The 12,044-nt window shown below is 45.5% G+C and overlaps 1 protein-coding gene across 3 annotated transcripts in view; it reads right to left on the reverse strand.

The window, feature by feature from the left end:
* SYTL5 (synaptotagmin like 5) overlaps window positions 1–12,044 on the reverse strand; it is a 1,215,112-nt gene that overhangs the window by 284,148 nt on the left and 918,920 nt on the right. For all 3 annotated transcript variants that reach the window (XM_086934158.1, XM_086934159.1, XM_086934156.1), the window contains one exon: window positions 6,788–6,904. In XM_086934158.1, the coding sequence (XP_086790284.1) occupies window positions 6,788–6,904 (117 nt within the window). The remainder of the gene's footprint in view (window positions 1–6,787; window positions 6,905–12,044) is intronic.

Genomic DNA, 12,044 nt, shown 5'->3' on the forward strand with positions numbered 1-12,044 from the left:
TAGAGACATTCACAGAGTTTCAAATCAGTGGATTGACAAATTAAGCAGAGGGAGAAAATGGTATCAATTCAATTCAAAAATCTTTATTTCGATCGTTGAGATCATAAAAGATAAACAAGTAAACAACATTAGATCATTAAAAAGATTTTAAAATGGATACGGAAATTTTTTAAAATTCGAGAAATCAAAGTTCATGATTACACAGTGCATTTTTAGATTAGATTAAGAACTTATGGATCGTGATGCATTGGAGTCCCTTATAATTCGTGCCCTTGATCTCCACATTGCCATCAGGAATTTCGCCATTACAAAGACTGTTGGGGCTGCAAGGTCAGTTTTGAGCACTCTATAGGCTGGGGCGTAAGTCCGAAAGCCCAGGTTCCTTAAATAGGGGACCAGCCAATAGCTCCTGATTTTGCTGTAGGCTTTGCAAAACAAGACCACGTGTAGGTCACTTTCCAGCTTGTAATTGCACGCAGGACAATTGCTCAAATCTAGATTCCCGTTCCAAGTTTTAGTGAGGGACCTTAAAGGGAGAGAGCCATATCTCCACTGCAGGAAGATCTTCCTAACGTGCACTGGGGACATAGCATCCAAGACATATTCAGGTCTGTAAGAGTCTTTTACTTTAGTGAAACTGTCAGTTAGAGAGCCTTCCCGGATCAGGCTCAAAGATCTTTGTAGCATGAAGCTATAGAACAATTTGGAGAGTTCTTTCCTCGGGAGCCTTGTGGACATTAGTTCTGGATTAGACCATAACTCTGGAACTCCAAGGGTCGTACACGTGTCCCTGATATACTTGAGCCATGGAATTTTGGACACTTGAAATAATCTAAGGAGCTCCTGTAGTTCGCTTCTATAATGGCCCAAGTCCTGGCTGCTCCACAGCCGCCTCCAATAAGTCAGGGGTTTGAGGCTTAGTTCTTCGGTGATAGGATGCAATGCTAAGTCCATTCTCAGGGGGAGCAAGGGGGTACTCAGAGGAAGGGCCGCCAATTGTCTAATAAAATTGTTCTCGGCGACCTGTATAGACTGTAGAGGTGTATGTCCCCATAGCTCAGCCCCATAGGTGATGCCTCCGCGTGCTTGGGCTTTATAAATGTTTATTGCAGGTGCCAATGGGCGAAGGGAGGATTTTTTTGCAATTCTTGTAATAGCACCAGCCCTCTGGATAAGTTTTGTGGTTGCCTTTGTTTTGTGTGGCAACCAGGTTAAGTTTTGATTAAGGGTTATGCCTAGGTACTCGATCACTTGGACTCTCTCTAGGGGTGTAGATCCCAAGCGGGGAACTGGGCTATTCTTGTGTTTTTGACTAAGGATCATAAATTTGGTCTTCGAGGGGTTTATTTCTAATCCCCTTTCATTACAAAACTCCAAAAATCCGTCCAGAACCCTCTGTAGCCCCATAGGTGTTTTTGACAACAGCAGGGTGTCGTCCGTGAACATAATCGCTGGCACCCTGCTGCTGTTCAGTTGCGGGGCATCAATGTTAGGGATTCTACACAGGTGATCTATCACCCCGTTCGTGAATAGACAAAACAGGGTCGGCGCCAACACACAGCCCTGTCTTACCCCACGTTGGACGGGAAACCTATCTGTCAGCCTGTCGCCCTTTCCATATCTTAAACGGGCGTAATTATCTGTGTGTAGCCTAATAAGAATCTGGAGAATGTCTCCGGGGACGCCCATGTCCTCCAGTACCGCCCACAGCTTGGCCCGTGGGACCAAGTCGAAGGCGGCACGGAGGTCCACGAAGACATCATACAATGACCCCCCCTTCCAAAAAAGCCGTCTTCCAGTATAAGATGTTTAGTCTGAGTATTTGATCCACGGTTGACACTCCCTTCCTAAAACCTGCTTGGAGAGGGCTTAAAATATCAGTTTCGTCCATCCATCGCTGGAGCCTGTCCAGGATTAGTCTCCCAAACAACTTTTGGGTTACATCAATGAGGCTGATTGGGCGATAGTTGGCGGGGAGCAGAGACGGTCCCTTTTTGTATATCAGGACCACCTCTGCTCCCAGCCAAGTATCTGGAATTTTCATTCCCCCCAGCACTGCATTGAATAAAACCATCAAGTAGGGTGCCCAGATCCCAGGTTCCTGTCTAAAAAGATCACCCGTCACCCCATCCAAACCCGGGGCCTTTCCAGAAGCAAGACCCGTTATAGCCACTTTAACATCTTTTATGGTAAAAGGGGGAGATGTGTATGTGGTGAGGCTAATGGATGTTGGTGTTGCTAACTCATCATGTGTAGGGGCATATAGTTGTTGGAAGTGATCCTGCCATACATTGGCCGCTATGTTGGGTTCAATTGCAGAGGGGAGATCCCCGCTCCCATGATTGATTATTCTCCAGAATCTACGGGAGTCCCTTTTAGCTAGGGACTCCGATAGATCCTCCCAGTGCTGTACGTCCCACTCTATTCTAGCATTAGCTATGAGTGATTTGTACGCACTTCTTTTAGAGCGGATCTCCTCCCTAGTGCCTCCTTTTATGGTGAATAGGAGGTCTCGTTTTGCCCGGGGACAGGTGCCGTTATACCAGGTATTCTTGGTTTGTCCCTGTGTTCTAGGTCGGCCCGTGCTAAAAAGATCAGTTTCTAGCTTCTTTATTAAATGAGCATGTACTTGCGCTATGTCCTCACTTCTGCTTGTTGGAGAATTTGGATTTCACAGGTCGAAAGCCTCTTCAAGGATTGGAGTAATCCCAGCATAGAGTGAGGCAAGCTTTTCCCCACTAGAGGCGAGTTGTTCCCATTTTATCCGCCTCCTATTATTTTCCAGTAAGTGTCCTCCTTTCCCGTTCTCCTCGCCTGTCACAGCCACCCAAGGGATGGTATACTCTAGCTTCAGGGCGTTGTGGTCACTATCATGCCTGGGTATTATTTTAAAGTCCACCACCCTTTTCCATGCCTGCAATTGTACCAGGAAGTAGTCTGTTCTGGATTGCCTTCCTGCTTTGTTGAAAGTACATTTGGACGGAATGCCGGACTTAGTGCGGCCATTACAGGCTCTCAAACCGTAGGTAAGGTTTAGAGAGTTTATCTGTATGGCAAGGGGTGTCCATGCTCTAGGGGGGGGGGGGGGTGCTTCAGTCTGAGGGACCTGCCAACTTGAGTAGTAGTCCAGGTAGTGGCTCAAAGTGTGAGTTGAAGTCCCCCCTATTAGATAAGACATATCCGGAGGGATGGTTTCCAGAAGGGTTGACAAAGTTTCAATGGTTTTAGAAGTGGACGCTATTTTGACTGGCCTGGAGTAGATGTTTATGACCATAAGTTTAATAGGACCCGGCCATTCAAGTAAGACAGCCAGTATATCTAGCGAGTCTACTGGAAATCTTGAAGCTCGGCATCCTAAGTCCGTAGAGACCCAGGTTGCTAAGCCTCCAGAAGGTCTGCCTTTCCCACTCCAGACAGCGGGGATAGAATATGTCTGGAAGCCCTCAAAAGAAGTCTCTTCTCTTGACCAGGTCTCTTGGAAGAGACAGACGCTTGATGGTTGCGTTAAGTCGGCCCAACTTGATACTAGTGGGGCACAATTTTACAAATTAAGGATCAAACTCACCCAAGAATTCACCAAACTGAATGTAGCAAAAACACGATTTCAGAAAAGGCTCAAAAGGGGTACATGATATATTTATACCTGGCTTGAAGAACGAAAGAGGATTTCTGACATCTGATATACAATGTATAATAAGAGCTCACAACACAGCTACTACAGTAATGAGGGAGCTAAAGCAGATGAGGTAAAGAGAAATCTGGTCAACACGGCTAACCCCTAAATATTCATTCCAACAAAAGAGTAAGAATAGAAGATATTTTTTACAGGGCCCTTTACCTTGATAAGGGCTGGAACTATTTGTCACAGGGAATCGATGAAATACTTGTCATAATGAGCCCAGAGGACAATTAACTCTCTATGGTGAAACTGTTGGGCGGTTCTTGACAGAAATGTTTGTGAAGACTAGGGCCAGATGTGCGACCCATTTGCACACGCAAAAACCTACATGGCCAGTGTTTTGTGACTCGCCATTAGGAATGGGTGTTCCCTTCCTAGTAGTGACTCCCTAGCCATGTATAAATGTTTTGCGCGATTATGGTTGCAAAACACTCACAATTTACGGCCCTCTTCTCGACCGTGGTGATGGAGTCGCAAATGGGAAGGGGTCCCCAGCGGACACCTTCCCCTTTGTGACTGGCTCTAAAAATATTTTTTAAGGGAAGGCAGTGGTCCCAGGGACCATTACCTGCCTTTAAAAAATTCAACAAAACGTTTCATTTTTTTTTTTTTAATGCATCCCGTTTTCCTTTAAGGAAAACGGGATGCATATTTTTTAAAAACTGCTTGATTGATAAGCAGTCCCAGACATGGAGGGCTGCTGAGCCCAGCAGGCCACCATCCTTGGGAGGGCCGGCCATTCCCAATATGGTCACAAATTGCGAGTGGCTCATTAATATTCATAAGCCTCACATTTTGCGACCCCATTGGGAATCGCAATCAGTGTCTCTGACACTGTTGACATGTCATTTAGCGACTCGCAAATTGCAACTCTCAATTGAGCGCAATTTGTCAGTCGCTAAATTACATGGTCGTACATCTCGCCCTAAACCTCTCACAAGATTTGAGCTACTAGAAAGCATGCTGACTGCAATCATCGTGATGGAAATTATAATGAGACCTTCCACCTTCAATTAAGCACGCAGAGCTTAAATAGGGTTACGCTTTATTTTCATAGCGTAGGTTCTTCCATCTTGGAAGATTCTTCAGTGTTATATTTTCTTTGCCATTTAATCTAGACTTGAGAGTGAACACTACTCAGTATGATGGGATATATTTTGGAACAGGTGAGAAAACTATTTGCTGTCTGCTGTGACTTGAATATGATTAAGGAAAAGTAGGTTCAATTACAGAATTTGGCTAATAGCATCATTATCACAGTCAGTAGCGGCCGGTGGTGGGAGTAGCTGCCAGGCAGTGATGTGGGGAGGGGGAGGGGGAGGGGGAGGGTGGGGGATAGTAATCTATGGATTACAGAGGATTACAGGTAAGTAAACATATAAATAAATAAAACAATTTATCCACCACAGGGTGTTACTATAGTCTACTTTCACTTCAATAATTGCTCTGTCAGTGTTGCTCTGCATCAAGGAAAGGTCGAGCTCATGTGAGCAATTTCAGACGATAGTTAGATGTAGCCACCTCCAAATTTATCTGCCAATCACTGGATGTCCATTCTTCAAATCCTTGCCCAGGTTCTTTAAATTATTATCTCACCAATTTGAATGGTCATTTACATTTCTGGAACTTTTTTTTCAGCACATGGTCTGACCCAATTAGAAAGAACTGACTAAGGCCTAATTACAAGTTTGACGGTGCTGGAGTGGACGGGCACTCTGTACTGGGGTGAATGTATGACATTGTTCTGCATTCTGTCCATCAACTGTGGTTTTGCATTTGTCACCCCGTGTGGGATCGGTATGTTATTAATAATGCACTGATCTAAAAGCAGTCAATGTAAAGGGTAGATTTACACATTAAACTATAGAGCAGAGTTCCAGGACCCAAAACATGATTTGCTGAACTAATGAACAATCAACCGCTGATAAACCTTGAGAGATTCAAATACTTATTAAACATTTGAGATCACTTGGCAGGACAGTAAGCAATAATATTAACAGGTATTCCCATGAGTTCGCAAAATGCATCCTACAAATTTAATATTAAGGAGGTGGAATTTTGGAAACTCCTGTGAATATCCACTTTACGGTGTGACTGACTAGTGCATCAATTGCATCACAAAATGGAGGTCAGTTCACGAAACAATCAGTATGCAATTTGCACATCCTGGTTCATAAACTACCCTATGTACTTCATACTATTAGCTTTTGCAGTCTTTTTTTAGGAACTCTGCAAGCCAAGACTGCTGAGATACACTTGGCTGAGACTTTCTATGTTTTACTGTGTTGCAGTGGGGCTGGGGTCAATGAGATGAGCATGAAAGACAAGCCTTTATCCTTCACTTCCAAAGCAAACTTCAAGATAGGCTGTTTCTATTCTATGACCCAATGAAAAGCTGAAATGCATCAGGCGTATTATTAGGAGTATCAGTACATACAATGCAGTGGTATGTGCTAATCCCCAGGACTGCGTTTCCTTTGGTAAAATCCATGGGCCTCATTTATGAGGCTGTGCGTCACTTTTACGCCGCCGGTGAGTCACTTTTTGTGACGCACCAGTGGCGTAAAAAATGAGCCTTGTTCCGCCATATTTACAAAGTGACGCATCTAGGTAGATGCGTCACTTTGTAAACCCCTGCGCCACATTATACCTGTGCCAGGTATAATGTATGCAAGGGGGGCGTATTGACGCAACTGAGGGTCGTAGAAGTGACGCAGTGAAATCTATGAGATTTCACTGCCTCACTTTTAGGGCGCTGTTGCGTCAAAATCTTGCGCCTGCCTCACAGCAGGCGTAAGACTGACGCAGGCCTTTCACATAGAGCTTGCCCCATGTGAAAGGACGCATTGCTGGAGTTGCGTCACTTTTGTGACACACTCCAGCAATGCGTCATTTTTGCGCTTACAGATACGTCAGAAATACTGACGTATCTGTAACTCCTTGCGACATGATGCGTCATACATTAAATATGACGCATCAGGAATGTCGCAAGGAGTGCGCACTGAGAAGTGACGCATCGCTGCTTTCACGCAGCGATGCGTCATTTCTCATAAATGAGGCCCCATGATTCTGTTGGAAACCTGAAATTCACAAATAATAAAATCTCACCTGTGAGAGTGTGGGACCGATCTGTTGCTGCGCATGCTTTGTGCATCATAGTCTGAGTGAACGCTTCTTACATCTTCTCCTTTTACTTGTAATTTCGTTTTCTTATTGGGCAAGGTGCTGCAAATGCCAAACCAAAAAGCTGTTAGGATATGTTCCAACATAAATATTGGCTTCGCTATGCATGCATGTTTTCTTATGACTGGGCAGGAAGGAACCACATACTATTTCAATTAACAAACACACACAGATGTCTTTACCGAAATCGTCTGAGACAATAAATATTTTGGAATTGTAGAAATGTAGTTTTAATGAACACAGTTAATTAGAGCCAGCAAGCCAAGGCTTCCAAGCTCCAATCAATTAAATGCATGTTAAATTATCTGACACAACTTGTTGCCTCTGGTTGAAAGTGAACCATGTTAAAACAACAACACCAGAATTATCTAAACCTCATTATGAATAGCTACAAGAATGACTTTTCAGTTAAGATAAATTCATATACCTTAATGTACAATTTTTGATGTTGAATGTTTATCTTTTATTGCCTAAAAATCACAAGAGGTTGGTTTTGCCACAAGGATGACTATAAATAACAGGAATTAATTTCCTCACTAAATTTCATGGCATTATCATTTTTTTTCTTTTATTTGCTGTTTGTTTGTACAGAGCAAAAAATATGCCCAAACGACTGTGAGAACTTTACCTGAATATATTACACAATGTAGGATTGCTTTTTTGTATTACTCGTTTTATTAAGCAGTTGCTACGTATGCATCAGTGTTTACAAAGTTGGATATGCACATAGCTAGTCAGTGGGGAGAGAATCAAACCTCATCAGTTTCAAGTAGCGATGAAGGCAACAGATGTATCACTTTTATAGCAATACAGGCATATTAGAACGTAAAGATATACAATCCAAGCCAAAACAACCTTCTACCTCCCTCCCACAGATCCCCTGACAATCCCTTAAATCCAGTGCTTAATTTGTTAAAAAAGAAGTGCAGGTGCTGAAAATGTTGCCAAGAAGGCCACAGCTCACTTCTTCCTCCGGTGAGCCCCACTTTCACAGTCTCACTGCCTAAGTCTCTATCTTCTAACCGTGATCTGTTGTCTGTCACCTAAGTCTTTGCTTTAAGAGTCTATCCATACCTCTTTAATTGTTTTCTATCATCTTTGTCACACCTGGTGTGTTACCTTATTCCCTGTGTTTCTGATTTGCCCTCTATTCATCATAACCCTGCCCTTTTCCCTCTTCACTTTTATCCATGCTTTGCTCTCTCTCCCCTCAATCTTGGCTCTTTACTATCACTCTTCTAGCAGTGATTAGCTGTGTCTCCGTTTTATCATTTGTCTGCTTTTTTTCCTCTGTCCTGTCTTCTACCTTCTTTCATTCTATCTTCTCTCTTCTTAATGCTCTCTTCTTCACATCATGGCTGCTTTCTCTTAGTATCTGATTTGCTCTCTTTTCTTCTACTTAGCTCCCTCTTATCTCTCTTCTCTCCTGTTGTTTCTTTCTCCACTTTACTTGTGCTCTCTCTCTCATCTTTAACACTGCTGCTGCCTGTGACCCTTGTCGTCAGCCTGTACATGCCCCTGCTATTTTGAACTCTGTGTTTTCCTGTTGTCATTCCTAAAGAAGTGTTTTACTTTCTTACCTACACAGATTGCAAAAACAAAATGTACACCAAATGAAAATGCTTTTTTTGCATATATATTAATCAGTGCGGTATGACTGTGTTTATTGCGGAACAGACGGCTGCTCGAGCACAGCAGGTGATGTCACTGCTAGTACTGTCTGTAATTAGTAGGTCCAGGGATGGTGACGGTATCAGCATCCACTGCTCAGCTTGCTGTGACCCTGCCTGCTACAGCACAGGCATTGTCCCCAGCCGTAATGTTGCCAATGCTGGTAAGTATGGCTCTGGTGCCTACTCGACTCACGCACGCTCAGCAATTACTATACTGGGGTGCAGCGCACTGATTCTACAGGTGACGCCATGGCACACAAAAGTTGTGGTGGTCCACAGCTGCATTGAGCACGCTGAGGATAGCAGCAATGAAGGGCTGCAGGATATGCTACTCTGGCTACGCAGCAAGCGGAAAGTCCACACTTACTTTAGTTTATTCTTCCTGCCGCGGGTCGCAGAAGGATTGCGGCCATTCTGGGGAAGCCCCCAGTCCAGGCCACGCCCACTTACACCAGGACACGCCCCTCTCCTCTATTTAAAGCGCGCTCTTCTCATCGCGCGTATTAGACAGCTACTAACTCCTGAGGCGGAAGCCGGGAGCGACGATTGCTTTTAAAGTTGTATTTTGCTGTGTTTTTATCAGTTACCGTGCTCCCTGCACCTGGACATCCTCACCTTGAACACTTCTCCCATCACAGCCGATCTTGACGCTGCCGCGGGTCGCAGAAGGATTGCCGCCATTCTGGGGAAGCCCTCATCCCAGACCACGCCCACTTACGCCAGGACACACCCCTCTTTTTCCGCTATCCAATTATGTGTCTTTCCCGGCCGCGCAGCGGGCACGCCGGCGGCGCGCCAAATGCTAGCCCGTCTGCGCCAGGCCGTGCCAGGCCGGGGCCCCCCACCCTGTCTGTTCCCTCTACTATTTACCAAACCAACTCCTGGCATACCACGATGATTGGCCTATTAGCCCTTCAACGCTGACCCGGATTAACTCCCTTGAAATTGCCTGCTATGATCATTCTAATTCCGTACGTTGTTACCCTAGCTCTGACAAGGAGCTGTTATGCCCTGCCTCCCCTCAATCCTGTTCCAAACTCACTACTGGCCTCCCGCCCATGGCCTCAGTCTCTCTTCTTAATACCCGGTCTGCGGTCAAGCTTCAATTGGAACTCTTTGACCTCCTTGACACTTTCAAACCCGAAATCCTGTGTCTCACAGAAACCTGGTATACGGCCGCCTCCCTGCCTGATATCCTTACTTCCCTCCCTTATTCTTACTACATTCTCCGCGCCGACCGCCCGGAGGAGAAGACTGACATCGGCGTAGCAACGATGCTACGCTCTAATCTCAATTTTCAATCTCTTACTCACCACCCCATTATTTCTACTGACTTTCTAGTGGTACGTTCTACGAATCTTGCGATCCCTCTTACTATTGTGCTCTTCTATCGCCCCCCTCACCCCATGTCCCACTTCATCCCAGCCATACAGGATCTACTGGCCACTCTGGTGATCAACAACTCCGCTGTACTCCTACTGGGTGACTTCAACTTTTGGCCAGGTGACCCACACAAGGACACCATGTCCAAAGACTTCTCCGATACCCTTCATTGCCTTAATTTCACGCCACACATATCCTCCCCCACCCATACTCACGGGCACATCCTTGACCAAGTTTGGTCTGCCAATCTGTCAATTTCCACTCCTATTATATCTCCCTGTGCCTGGTCTATCATTCCCTGATCACCTTTTCAGCACCTTTGAGGGAGACCAATCCCCCTTTTCTTCTCAAAAATATATATGCCCGCAACTGGAATAGGGTAGACTTGGCTGTTTTAGGCCATTCTTTAGCTTCCTCTGCCCCTACCTTGACAGATTGTCCCCTAACAAGCAGGTAGAAACTCTCGACAACTGGCTCTCAGAGGCCTGTAACCTAGTTGTGCCACTTAGACTAATTAGAACGCGTCGTCCACATGACGCCAATAGATGTTTCACCAATGCTCTAAAAAATCAGAAATTTGCACTTCGACAGGCTGAGCGCCATTGGCGTCGCAGATACTGCCCTGACCTTAAGATTGCTTATTTGGCTCTCCTTCGGGCCTACAAAAAAGCGATACTCACCGCCAAGCTAGAGTATTTCTCTCAGAAAATCAATCAGGCAGCAAACAAATCCAAAGAGATCTTTACCATCGTGCACGAACTCGCTGCCTCTGATAGAGTTGCACCTAGACCCATTCCCTCTCAATCTCTCTGTAACACCCTTAACGATTATTTTACTGAGAAAATCACCACCATAAAACGGAATATCCCTTCAGCACCCCCTCTGTTTTTATGCCCTCAACATCCCCCGCCCCCTTCCTCTCTCGACCAATTCCCGCTGATCTCGGAAGAAGCCTTTAATACCCTCCTGTGCAAAGTTAAAACGGGTTCTCCCGCTGACATCTGCCCGGCATATATCCTGAGGGAGATCTTTTCTTGCTGTCCAGCCCCCCCTATTACCTTGCTCAACACCTCCATCACTTCAGGAAGTGTACCTGATGCTTTTAAATCAGCCACGGTTATCCCCATTATAAAGAAACCTGGTGCCGACCCCACTGTTTCCTCTAACTTTCGACCGATTTCGCTCCTCCCACTCTTGAGCAAGATCTTAGAGAGCCATATCACTTCTTCAATCTCCACCTACATTAAGACTCATCACTTCCTGGCTGACCACCAGGCCGGTTTCCGACCTGTACACTCTACGGAATCTGTGGTGCTCTCAGTGGTTGATGAGCTCAGACGTAGTGCTGACACTAATTCCATCCAGGCCTTAGTCCTACTCGATTTGTCCGCGGCCTTTGACACGGTCGACCATTTCATCCTTCTCGACCGTGTCAGGGGTGCCGGCCTACGGGGGTCAGTCTTGTCTTGGCTCACCTCTTTTTTAGCAGGCCGAACTCAGGCCGTTCGTTTGGAAGGTTTTCTTGCACCCACCCGCCCCGTCTCCTGTGGGGTACCCTAAGGCTCCTCCCTTTCCCCTCTTCTGTTCAATCTCTACATACACCCCCTTATTATTGCTTTACAGGATATGGAGGTCACAGGGTTTAATTACGTCGATGACCTCCAGCTTATTTTCAATCTCTCCTCTTCTCCCGAATCAGTCTCCAGGGTTCACTCCACTCTTACCTTCATCTATAACTGGATGAATCTCAATCAACTCAAATTGAACCCCAATAAGACAGAGTTGGTTCTTATCGGTGGTCCCTCCAACCCTTGGTCCTCTGCTTTCTGGCCCCCCATCCTTGGTTTCCCCCCGTCTCCCTCTGCCTCTGTCAGAACCCTCGGCATCAAGGTCAGCCAGGACCTTTCCTTACGCCCCCAGATAAACGCAGTAGTCTCTTCTTGTTTTCTTTCCCTTAGAACTATCCGTAAAATGTCATGTTACTTTTCGGCTGAAGCCCTCAAACTCATTGTCTCGGCTATGATCCTCTCCCGACTAGATTATGGTAATGCCCTCTTTGTGGGCATTCCAGCCTATGAATGTCGTCATTTGCAGCTCATCCAAAACCAAGCGGCTTGCCTCATTTT

This window comes from Lissotriton vulgaris, chromosome 8, assembly GCF_964263255.1.
Source record: "Lissotriton vulgaris chromosome 8, aLisVul1.2, whole genome shotgun sequence".
Taxonomy (NCBI): domain Eukaryota; kingdom Metazoa; phylum Chordata; class Amphibia; order Caudata; family Salamandridae; genus Lissotriton; species Lissotriton vulgaris.